Source organism: Euwallacea similis, chromosome 21, assembly GCF_039881205.1.
Source record: "Euwallacea similis isolate ESF13 chromosome 21, ESF131.1, whole genome shotgun sequence".
NCBI classification, from domain to species: domain Eukaryota; kingdom Metazoa; phylum Arthropoda; class Insecta; order Coleoptera; family Curculionidae; genus Euwallacea; species Euwallacea similis.
Window position 1 is genome coordinate 473524 of NC_089629.1, and position 11671 is coordinate 485194.

At 35.9% G+C, this 11671-nt stretch overlaps 2 protein-coding genes across 4 annotated transcripts; one reads left to right on the forward strand and one right to left on the reverse strand.

The window, feature by feature from the left end:
- Positions 1-453: 453 nt before the first annotated feature.
- On the reverse strand, positions 454-11351 carry Ahcy (adenosylhomocysteinase). 2 transcript variants are annotated; one of them, XM_066400681.1, is made up of 7 exons: positions 10916-11351; positions 10236-10426; positions 9625-9772; positions 9158-9351; positions 8897-9104; positions 8262-8841; positions 454-464 (listed from the first exon to the last, which is right to left on the reverse strand). In XM_066400681.1, exons 1-6 carry the CDS (start codon positions 10938-10940, stop codon positions 8309-8311), a joined length of 1299 nt encoding a protein of 432 aa, XP_066256778.1. In that variant the 5' UTR covers positions 10941-11351; the 3' UTR covers positions 454-464; positions 8262-8308. The 2 variants fall into 2 exon arrangements, with proteins under 2 accessions (XP_066256778.1, XP_066256777.1); XM_066400680.1 differs by lacking the exon at positions 454-464 and having other exon boundaries at positions 8148-8841.
- On the forward strand, positions 2294-7403 carry Drp1 (dynamin related protein 1). 2 transcript variants are annotated; one of them, XM_066400659.1, is made up of 11 exons: positions 2294-2624; positions 3146-3290; positions 3345-3553; positions 3609-3819; positions 4011-4258; positions 4310-4584; positions 4637-4778; positions 4835-5137; positions 5209-5479; positions 6491-6702; positions 6766-7403. In XM_066400659.1, the coding sequence occupies exons 1-11, from the start codon at positions 2523-2525 to the stop codon at positions 6820-6822; spliced, it is 2175 nt and encodes a 724-aa protein (XP_066256756.1). In that variant the 5' UTR covers positions 2294-2522; the 3' UTR covers positions 6823-7403. The 2 variants fall into 2 exon arrangements, with proteins under 2 accessions (XP_066256756.1, XP_066256757.1); XM_066400660.1 differs by having other exon boundaries at positions 5227-5479.
- Positions 11352-11671: the final 320 nt, after the last annotated feature.

An 11671-nucleotide genomic window follows, 5' to 3' on the forward strand; every position in this document is an offset into this window, starting at 1 on the left:
CCCTGCTCACAATCAATCAATCAGAAGACAGCCACAAAACAAAAATTTCTACATTTACGTATGAGAAGCGCTCCCAACATCATCTGCCATGCTGCATTAAAGGCAATCATGCCTGAGAAAAACATCCATATTAAGGCCTAGTCTAGGATATTGTGGTTTTAAATAATAGGCTTAAATTAAGTCGTGCAACGTGACAGATGACAACCGCAGCGGCTTGTTTGGCCCTATTACACTTGTCGTAATCGTGTTAAGCTTGTCATTGCCTTTTAGTCCTTGTGAGAATACTGCTTTAATTGGATCTGATGGGGGTCTTAATGAAGTATTAATGTTTACTGCAAAGAGGTGAGAAAGGCACAGCTAAAATATACCTGTGAAATATGATTAAGTGCCGGTCATCCATCCCATTTTTTCGTGCTCCTTTTTATCCACATATCATTGAAATTAGAAAAATAAATTTTATACAACTAGCTAAAAATATACAGGGCAAGAAAAAAATGCGAAACTTTGCCATCCTGCATATCGAAAATGGTACGTTTTTGACCATGGGTCTATCAGTGTTTTTTATTATTATTTTGCAGAGTATTAGTGCTCCCTGAAATATCTCTATGATATGTTACACCCTATATATGCACAAGATGTTTCGTTTAAGAAAATTTAAAAAACACGACGATTATATCTCACAAAATTAAAAGTTTTTTTATTGCACGTTTATGTTTACATACTACATTACGTTAACATATTACGGTTTTTTTAGTTTTAACTCTAAAAGGAATATCGACCGTACACACACGATTGGAACACTGTATAATGAAAGTGATTAGTTAACCCTATTGGCAACGGCACCTTCATCAACGTCTTCGTAAGGACAGAGACTAATACGCATTTTCCTGCATCAGTTGATACCCATATTGACCCTTATACGTTCGTTTCCCAGGTGGTACCCAGATTGTCTTCAGCGGCTATACCAATAAGCTTGGGATAAATTAAGCTGTTGATTTAAAAGTAGGTTTAGGTTAGTTTAGATTTCGGTACCTACTTAAGTGAAATTCAGCCAATGTGTGATCATAATGGGCACATATGGGCAATCGATTGAAAAAGTCAGGTCCGTCTTGGCACTAATGGGAGAATTATGTAATAGAAGAATTGCTATTATGGCTAACACCACATGAAGTGGGTGCTCTTTGGTGCTTGCCAGTTGCTAAGGGCTGAGGCACAAAGTTTTGAGCAAATAAATTTAGACACAATATGTTATACATGTAATATAATAAGGTGAATTTAGGACCTAACTGGGTGCCTGAATATATCTAGCAGACACATCCATCATTAAGGTCTTTTAGGAAACGTTCAATACTTCAAAGGCCATGGATTGTGTTTATCTAATACTGGGAATAAAATAAAGCTCCTGGCTTTTTATGTGTCAATAAACTATATTGAGACTGATTCTGTGGACATATTTATACCTTAGGGGCTGCTGGTTTTGGGTAATAACCTTTCTTACAGATAAAGGGGCTTTTTCATTCAAAATGAACAATTTTTTGTTGAAATGGGGTTTAAATAAATTTGTCCCATTAAAGCTCAAATTTAAGGCCTGAATAACAATTATCTTTATACTTGTATGGATAAGGGATATTGGATAAGTTAATTTGTGGTAGCATGCCTTTTTGAGTAAGTAAAATTAAATGTTCAAGTATGGCAGTAATATCTGTGAGATACAACAATAAACTTTGCATAAATACAGGTAGGACTTACTGCAAGTGTCTTACCTTTACTTGTCATTACTGCAAAACTATCAAGTAGACTTTAATAAAACTGACAACACATTTACCCTAATTTGAGCATATTACATGATCCACCATAATCAGGTACCATGACAGAAAATTCATGATGTATGCAGAAATGAACCCCACCATAATCAGGTGTCAGAGTTGGAAATTCAAGATCCTATATGCAGATAGAACTCTAGCTTCCCCAAAATAAATTTTAAGTACATTAATGCGTTCCTGATGACTACCTGAATTTGCAGGGAAAACCTTTGTAAAAGAAATAAATTATTTTTCCATGGAGGATGCTTATTAACTTTCTTCTCATGTTATTTTTATTTCAGTAAAACTTATGGACAGCTTGAACCTCCTTCTTTGGGCATAATTGTTGTCAAAAGGCAGAATATTTCACAGAAGAAAAAAATTGCACGAAAAGTTGGAATATTTTTTGCAGCTAAATTTAATTAATAAAATAAAATAAATTAAACAGCTGATGAGAATGACATCTTTGATATGTGTCATTCTGTCATTTCTGCAATTTGGCCCGCCGCTCATTAGGCCTGCCGCTAATTAAGCCCGACGTGTTCTCCGAATTTTTTCTCCCAATATTTATTTTTAAGCGATTTATTGACCCCCTACTTAAGTAAGCCAAATCAAGTTCCTCCTGTATGTATACCTTAAAACCGGGCATTGATTTGACCGTAGGAGCCGTATAGTCAGCTGAAGGAATCGATATTTTTGCACTATTCCTCTAGTTGAACAATGGAGGCTTTAATTCCTGTTATTAATAAATTGCAAGATGTATTCAATACTGTGGGCTCTGATGCGATACATTTGCCACAGATCGTGGTGTTGGGATCACAGGTAATGTTGCTATTATCGAAGACAGGTTTCTTTAAATTTTGGTTATCTAACCTGAGTTCGAAAAGATTTGGCAGTTAGGTATGCTACAAACTTCCTTTTTTATAGTAATACACAGACTGTGACAACGGGTCCATTTCCTAGTAAGTGCTAAATATAAAAGTGATTTGGAATACTTATATTGTCACTGGTGAAGCTGAGAACAAGAAAATTATAATTCTTTTGTTCTTGTCTTTGTTTGATCATTACATCTAACCTGAATGGCTTTTCTGATATCTAAAAAACAATTGAAGGAGTCTTTATCTCTGAGTCTAAAGATAAATTCCCACTGTGTTCCTCTAATCATATAGAACTCATGAGCTAATTAATTTGATGGATTTTTAATGCCATTTAATCGATAAATTTGTCTGAAAAATGCCACACTACTCCTCTCTTCATATAACTTGGCTAGCCTTGAAACATCTGAGACCAAATATTTTTCTGTTTATTCCATTTGAATGTGGAAAGCCAATATTTTGTTTTAGAGCTCTGGAAAAAGTTCGGTTATTGAAAGCTTAGTAGGGAAAAGTTTTCTGCCCAGAGGCACTGGTATTGTCACAAGAAGACCACTGATATTGCAGCTAGTCTACTGTCCTATAGATGACAAGGAACATAGAAATGCAAATGATGGTAAATAAGTAATTACAGGCCAGCTTTACAGAGCTGAAACTACTTAAATTTCAGGAACTGTTGATATAGATGACTGGGGAATATTTTTACACTCCAAAGGCAGAGTTTACAGAGACTTTGAGGAGATCAGGCAGGAGATTGAAAATGAAACTAACAGGATTGCAGGAAATAATAAAGGAATCTGTCCTGAACCAATTAACCTTAAAATATACTCAACCAAAGTTGTTAATCTTACTCTAGTTGATTTGCCTGGAATTACCAAGGTGAATAACCAGAAGTCCTCGTTAAGGGTCTTTTAAAATAAAATTTAAAAAATAGGTGCCAGTAGGGGATCAGCCTCCAGACATTGAGAGACAAATCAGAGATTTGGTGATCAAATACACTGGCAACCCAAACTCAATAATTTTAGCTGTGGTCACTGCCAATACTGACATGGCAACATCAGAAAGTTTGTCTATTGCTAAGGATGTGGACCCAGATGGGAGGAGGACATTGGCTGTGGTGACAAAACTGGATCTTATGGATGCAGGTAATAACAAAGCATAATTTCTGATAAAATAAAGAAAATTTAGGCACAAATTAAATTGGTACATTTGGATATGAGAAAAAACTCTTAGACTTGTTGGGACAGCATATAAAATCAAAAGTATCCACTAAATCCAACCATCAAAATAACACAGCTTTTAAAGATAAAATTCTAATTAAGCCAACATTTTTAAGGAACTGATGCCATTGATATTTTATGTGGTCGTGTGATACCGGTCAAGTTGGGAATCATCGGAGTGGTGAATCGCTCCCAACAAGATATAATTAATAACAAGAGCATAAAAGACTCCTTAAAGGACGAGGCCACGTTCTTGCAAACCAAGTATCCAACTTTAGCAGCCCGAAACGGCACTCCCTATTTAGCAAAAACCTTGAACCGACTCTTGATGCATCACATTCGGGATTGTTTACCCGATTTAAAGGTTTGCCTCTGTAGTAAAAATTCTACAAGGTATTAAATAATTGTGTTTTAGACGAGAGTTAACTTAATGATGTCGCAATTTCAATCCCTAATGAACTCATACGGCGAAGATATATCGGATAAAAGCAAGACTTTGCTTCAAATTATCACAAAATTTGCCTCAGCTTATTGCTCGACTATAGAGGGCACTGCGAGGAATATTGAGACTACAGAATTGTGTGGTGGAGCTAGAATTTGTTATATTTTTCATGAGACTTTTGGCAGGACTTTGGATTCTATTCATCCTTTAGCCGGTTTAACTAAGATGGATATTTTAACTGCCATTAGGTAAATAAAAGCTTTCAGCCAAAGTTATACTTTTTCTAACAATTCTTTTTAGGAACGCAAACGGGCCACGCCCCGCTTTATTCGTCCCGGAAGTGTCTTTTGAGCTACTTGTAAAACGACAAATCCGAAGGCTTGAGGAGCCATCCCTGAGGTGCGTCGAATTAATTCATGAAGAAATGCAGCGAATTATTCAGGTATTAATAATTTAATAAGTTAACAAAAAAGGGTGCATTTATGGCATTTTTTTCAGCATTGCGGCAACGAGGTGCAACAAGAAATGTTGCGCTTCCCGAAGTTGTATGACAGTATTGTTGACGTAGTGACGCAACTGCTGCGTAGAAGACTGCCCACCACAAACTCCATGGTGGAAAATCTAGTTGCCATAGAATTAGCATACATTAATACCAAACATCCGGACTTTTATAAAGAAGTAGTGGCAGTGCCATCAATGATTAAGTCGGGAGAACCCCTGAAATCCATTACCAGACCAAAAAGCATGTATGGGAAATCCGCGTCCACATATCAAGCACATCCTGAAGCCCAGGCCGAACTGGTAGGCTTTTCCTAGATTTGACAAATATTATTGATTTTAAACCGAAAATTTTGGACCATTATCATTCATAGAATGCCACGAACTTCCAGGCAAGGTCCAACAGCAATCCGCAATTGAACGATGGTGCAACAACGTGGGTTTCAACGTTAACGGGCATGCAAAATGGCACCAAAGAGACTGATGTAAACCACGTCAATAAACCACCGGATGGGCATTCAGAACAAGACTTGCGGAGCGTTTTGAGCCCTGATAAACCTGTCAACTTGTTACCGCAAGTGCCGATAGATGGAAGGCAATATAGAAACTTGTCATCTAGCGAAGAGCACGATTGCGAAATTATTGGTAAGACACAGCAACGTAGCAATCTTACTTGACAGCTTGTTAAAATCTAGCTATTCACATACAGATTACAGTGGATTCTGTCTATAACGTACATGGGATATAACGTACTTCCGGTTATTAAGTACATATTTTATTGGTTCTGCCGAAATATTCTTGATTTTTTGCCGGTTATGACGTATCATATATATTAACTCCCTTTGTGCATCCTTTATTTTCTCTTTATTTCGTTGCCAACTCTGGGTGTAAAGTACTTTTGTACGTTATAATCAAGTGGTGGTCCGGTGTTTCCCCTAAGGCGTCGGGGATTTACAATACTCGATCTTGCGGAACAAATATGGTTAAAAGTGGCAGTTTTAGTCTGATGCTTTTACATTAGTGAATGCTTGTTACTATTTTGTTTAGCTCAAAATGGCAGAAAAACGTAAGTCTATAACTGTTAAAGAAAAGTTAGACGTTATTAAAAGTATTGAGAGTAGCATTCGGAAATCAGAAATATTAATGTTAAAACTGTTTTTGATCATGTTTTTCTTGACAATTTTTTTTTAAAGCCTCTATCTTGACAGCGGCACGTTTGGAGTCCCATGTTAATAAGAACTTTTTTCTTAGAAAAGGCCAAGGAATCACATCCTTCATTCCTGAATCCTTTTTTTAAAACACCCTGTATACATATGTACATAGTATGTACTACATACATACGTGCTCAATACATATGCATCAGCATTTTTTGTATTCATATACATATTTATTACATTCAAAAGTTTAAATACACCTAAGTTACTATGTATCATTAGATTTTTTCGGACTTTATACAAATAAAGGCATATGTGCGTAGTATACATAACATGTAAAAAACATTAATTTTTTCTACCGTATCTCCGGTTATAGAGCACCCTATTTTTGCTCCGTAGAATACTTTATAAACGGAATCCACTGTATTTCGTTAAGTTAAAAGTCGCCATATTGATTTTTTCAACCAGTAAAAGATTGTGATAACTTACATCAGTTTTTCAGAACGTTTGATCAAGTCGTATTTCTACATTGTCAGGAAATCGATTCAGGATACGGTGCCCAAAGCTGTAATGCATTTCTTAGTAAATTATGTAAAGGACAATTTGCAGTCTGAGCTAGTGACTTGTTTGTACAAGGCGGATAATGCAGATCAGCTTTTGGACGAGTCAGAACACATTGCGCAGAGGCGTAAAGAAGCAGCCGATATGCTCAAGGTAAAATTTTACTTGTAGACTGTTTCTACATTTGGTTAACACTGAAACTGTATTCAATTTTAGGCTTTGCAGAGAGCAGCACATATAATAAGCGAAATTAGAGAAACGCACATGTGGTAAATTAAAGTTCTATTTACAGAGTGGAAGCTTTGCGGTAGTGTTGTTGTGGATAAATACGACGGTAGTCTCCATTAAAGTTGCTCACTATAGAAATAACAAAGATCGATTGCCGCCATTTTTCACTACAAATCGGCGCGAAATTCAATATCAGGCAGTAATGTAACCTATATTTTTTCTTTGAACTTACAGTAGATGCATTTTAGCGTTCCGTTTTGGGAGCGTACGGACAAATGTAATCGGAGTATAGCACCATATGGTGGATATCTGGGGTATCTTAGAACCGATAGATAGGAAGTGCAAAATTAGTTTTCAGTTTGACATAGAGTATAATACATTGTTTGGTTTTTAATTTCCCGCTAACTTGGAGTCCAAAGTGACGGCCGTTGTCACTGTTTTATATAATATATTGAGTGATTTTAGTCTTCATCGGTATACCCCTGCATATGAGCTAGTCACTTCGGGGTGTGCCGGGTGATCGGCTGATCCTGCACTGGTTATTTACCTTACATTTATTATCAATCATTGTTATTTAATTCATTTCTATTATACATAAGGTATATACATAGGTATTTGAAATGTTGTATGTCGGGTTTTATTTTGATTTATCAGAAACCCTATGGTCACTAGTCGTCTTAACACTCTGTATTTAGATAATGAACCATTTTTTCATCAGACCCACTTTTCTAGGAAATTTGTTTCCAATTTTTGGATGTAGTGTAATAAATCTGCTCTAGAATTGTTTGAATCCTAGTTTGCAGTGCTCTGGATGATGTGTACTACATAAATAAATAAATAATTGTCATCTACGTAGAGTAACAACAACGTAAGTCCAAGCAGTAAGTTAATTTCTAGTTCAAACCGACAAATTTTTTGTAAAGGTATTGTCAAATTTCCTGCTTTTGAATTTCGGGTGAATTTGTATTTCAAAATATCGGTTGTTGTTACTTTCATTATTGAATGACTTTAATGTCACTGCAAGAGCGAATTTTAATTTACAAAATAAAGACAAATCTCTCAAAGTGACTGAATTGAAAGCGTGTAGTTTACAATAATTTTGTTTTCATTTTAAAGTATGAAAATATTTTGTTGGTACGCCACTGTTTGCTAGAATTTTGACTATAACGAAAAATTTTGTTTACCATAAGTTTGTGTTATGAAACCGTTTGACGTCACTCAGAATGTACGTTTAAAAAAGATATGTCGCAAATTAGAGAGATTCAAGTCAGTAAAATTAATTGAGATCTCCATTTCTTTAGGGGATTTCAATAAAATACAAAATCCGTCGTCAAGACTCATTCTGAAAGAAGTACTTAAATACCTCTCTGTGTTTTATTGTTTTCTAATATTTTTTATCTTTATTCCCAAAAAATTGTCAAGCAATTGCATTTTAAGGCTTTAACAAACTCGCTGCCGTGAAAGAACTTTTTATGGTTTTATACAATGTGTAAAACTTGAAAAAAATGCTTCTTAATAAATTACGAACACTTCAGTATCTGTAGTGATCAGGTTTAAACGGTCCATTAATCGGTACCCCAATATACTTGGCCTGTTCCGGAGTCAGTTTGGTCAGTTTAACTCCCAAATGATCCAAATGCAACCTGGCGACTTCCTCGTCCAGAATCTTTGGTAATGTGTGTACCCCTACGGCGTACTCTCCTGGTTTAGTCCACAACTCGATCTGAGCCAAACATTGATTGGTGAAGCTGTTGGACATGACGAAAGATGAATGTCCAGTGGCGCACCCCAGATTGACCAAGCGACCCTCAGCTAAGACGATAATGTGATTTCCATTGGTTAGCTCGTATCTGTCCACTTGCGGCTTAATATTGACTTTGGACTTATGGTTTTTCTCCAACCAAGCAACGTCCACTTCGCAGTCAAAGTGACCAATGTTGCAGACGATCGAGTCATTGCGCATGTTCAAGAGATGATGGCCTTTAATGATATCTTTGTCGCCAGTGGTTGTTACAAAGATTTGACCTTCTTTGCTGGCTTCATCCATAGTGGTTACTTCGTAACCTGATTATGATATAGTAAAATAGAAAATAGACATGATATATTAAAGAAGATTTACCTTCCATAGCAGCTTGAAGAGCGTTAATGGGATCAATTTCAGTTATCAACACTCGAGCTCCAAATGCTCTAAGTGATTGAGCACTGCCTTTGCCTACATCTCCATAACCAGCGACTACGCACACTTTGCCAGCAATCATGACATCAGTTGCTCTTTTTATGCCATCAGTAAGAGATTCTCTGCATCCATAGAGATTATCAAATTTACTCTGTAAGCACCACATTAATGGGAAAGTTCTCTGAAGGACGATGATTAAAATACCTTGGTAACAGAGTCATTGACATTAATAGCGGGAACTTTCAGTTTTCCTTCCTTAAGCATTTTATATAAATTATGCACTCCGGTGGTTGTTTCCTCGCTTAGGCCTTTACATTCTTTCAAATATTGAGGGTATTTTTTGTGAACTATATTCGTTAAATCACCACCGTCGTCCAATATAAGATTGAAGGGTTTGCCTAATATTTCCACATTAACAAGTTTACTTAGAGAAAATATACAGGAGGAAAAGATGAGTAAAATTTACAAGCTGCCTCTGATGACTTTACAGGGTACCTTACTATTTTCTCTGATTGAGAAAAAAGTGCCCTTTAATAGACAAGTTAACTAAGTCAACTGCATGTCAAAAAATGGATAAACAAAAACAAAATTGACAGGTACTTTTCTACATGTCTGAAACCCTATTTAGTTGAGATGGTTCCAGATTTAGTGTAACGGTACTTAAGGCTTACCATCAGGAAATATCAAAGTTTGCTCGATACACCATATAAACTCTTCATCGGTTTCACCCTTCCAAGCATAAATTGCAATGCCTCTTTTGGCTAAGGCAGCAGCTGCATGGTCCTGGGTGCTAAAAATATTTGAACTTGCCCACTGCACCTATAAAAGACACCCCAATTTAAAATGTTTTGTTTGGTTCTCATTTATTGAATGCCTGAAATTACTACATAAATATCTCAGAGTTCATTTTAAAAAATATTGTAAAAATACAAGTTAGTCTATAGTCAATAAGGTGCCATAAAAATTTCTTAAGCATTTCAGTCCAACACAGAAATAACCATAAATTTTATTTAAATATAGTCACTTGTCTGAATTACTTAAATAAATTTAGTAACAAAGAATACAGAGGTTATCAGCCAAACCATCCTATATTTGAATAACAATATGACTTGCGATAAACTGTTGTAATATGTAATAAGTTTCAGATCTTGTGCAAAGCAATTTTCAAAAAAAATAAGAGTAATATTTCTGATTATTTTTTAAAGAATTCTATTATATCTGAAATCTTACCCAATCAGAGTATTGGCTTCATATTTCAATCTTTGAATATTGTTTCACTTACCTCTGCCCCCAATTCGATGAGTGTTTCAATCAAAACTGCAGTCTGAATGGTCATGTGAAGACATCCAGCGATTTTTGCCCCTTTTAATATCTTGGAAGGTCCATATTTCTTCCGGAGGGCCATAAGTCCAGGCATCTCATTCTCAGATAAGCTGATATCTTTTCTGCCCCAGTCAGCCAATTTAAGATCAGCTTTAAAAAAAAATTATTTTGGTTAATTTCAACATGTTCGGAGGATGATGGATCTAACTTAAGTCCAATGGGGTCGATTTTAGGAAAGGGGCTTGTTAAAACATCTTGTGCCTATGAGATCAAGATAGCAATGACTTTGTCACTGTCAACTTTTGTTTCATAAACACTGAGCATAAGACTGCGGAAACCTTATAAGGTTTTAGCTTAGTTAGTTAGAGCTATAGCTCTAACTTCTAGAACTGAGATGAGATGCCCTATAAAATTAGTAATACCCTGTATATCAATTTAGATTAAAATCAGGTTTGTAGATACAGACAAACAATCCAGCCAGTTTATGTATTTATGGAAAAGCATTTGCAGTAGGAAAGAAAGATGCAAATGTGCAATTACATGCATTATGTTACATGAACTTTCTGTTGAGTTATATATAATTCTATAAACCAGGCTTCATGTTCTATTTAAAATAATATGTAAAACCATATCACTTACCAACTTTGAAAGGAGTTTTTGACATTGTTCAGTAAGTTAAGTTTGAAAAATTGAAACGCCAAAACTTATAGAACACAATCACTTGAGAGTATGCACTAATAAATTAAACCTGCTGGTACAGCACACTGCTTTTATACTCAACTAGACAATAGAAAATCTGAATGAGAATGGGACTCCTTTGATCCTAGCAGCTCCTCTGTGAAAAGATCTTTGTTGTTGAAAAATCAGATTAGGGAGACAGTAGAAAAATGTCTAAATAATTTAAAGGAGGATAAGCGAAGTGAGTGTTAATCTATTACAGGAGCCCCAATTTCCTCAAATTTCTAGTCTGAGTTCTCATTACTGATGACTGTAGCTAAATAAAAATAAATTATAAATAGCCGCCGGTTACAATTACCACGTGTTATGATAGGAGGGAGGGCGGTAAAAAGAGGTTACATCAGGTACCACGTGTTATTAGGGAGGGGCAACCAGGCTCCATTAGTTGCACCGTGTTTCAGATCTTCAGTCTGAATTCGTGAATTCTTGTTGTTATTTCGACTGTTACTTGTGACCGTCAAAAGGTCTGTACCACATGCTGCTGAAAGATAATCAATAAGACATCTGAACGTGATGAAAATAATCATAGAAAGAGAATTGGTTCAGATTTGAAGAATCTGACATCTTTGGTAAGACGATTGGTAGGCGAAGTATCACAACTGTGACGTTACATGTGAAGACGCCGTGGTGTTGTACCGGGTCCTTCCCGTTTAGAGA

Excerpts from the sequence above, each read along its gene's own strand:
- Drp1 (XM_066400659.1), top strand. The coding sequence starts at position 2,523 with ATGGAGGCTTTAATTCCTGTTATTAATAAATTGCAAGATGTATTCAAT. Across the intron at positions 3,291-3,344 it reads ACATAGAAATGCAAATGATG|GAACTGTTGATATAGATGAC; the intron begins GTAAATAAGTAA and ends CTTAAATTTCAG. Across the intron at positions 3,820-4,010 it reads ACTGGATCTTATGGATGCAG|GAACTGATGCCATTGATATT; the intron begins GTAATAACAAAG and ends AACATTTTTAAG.
- Ahcy (XM_066400681.1), bottom strand. The coding sequence starts at position 10,940 with ATGTCAAAAACTCCTTTCAAAGTTG. Across the intron at positions 9,773-10,235 it reads TCATCGAATTGGGGGCAGAG|GTGCAGTGGGCAAGTTCAAA; the intron begins GTAAGTGAAACA and ends TGTCTTTTATAG. Across the intron at positions 9,352-9,624 it reads AACTTTGATATTTCCTGATG|GCAAACCCTTCAATCTTATA; the intron begins GTAAGCCTTAAG and ends TGGAAATATTAG.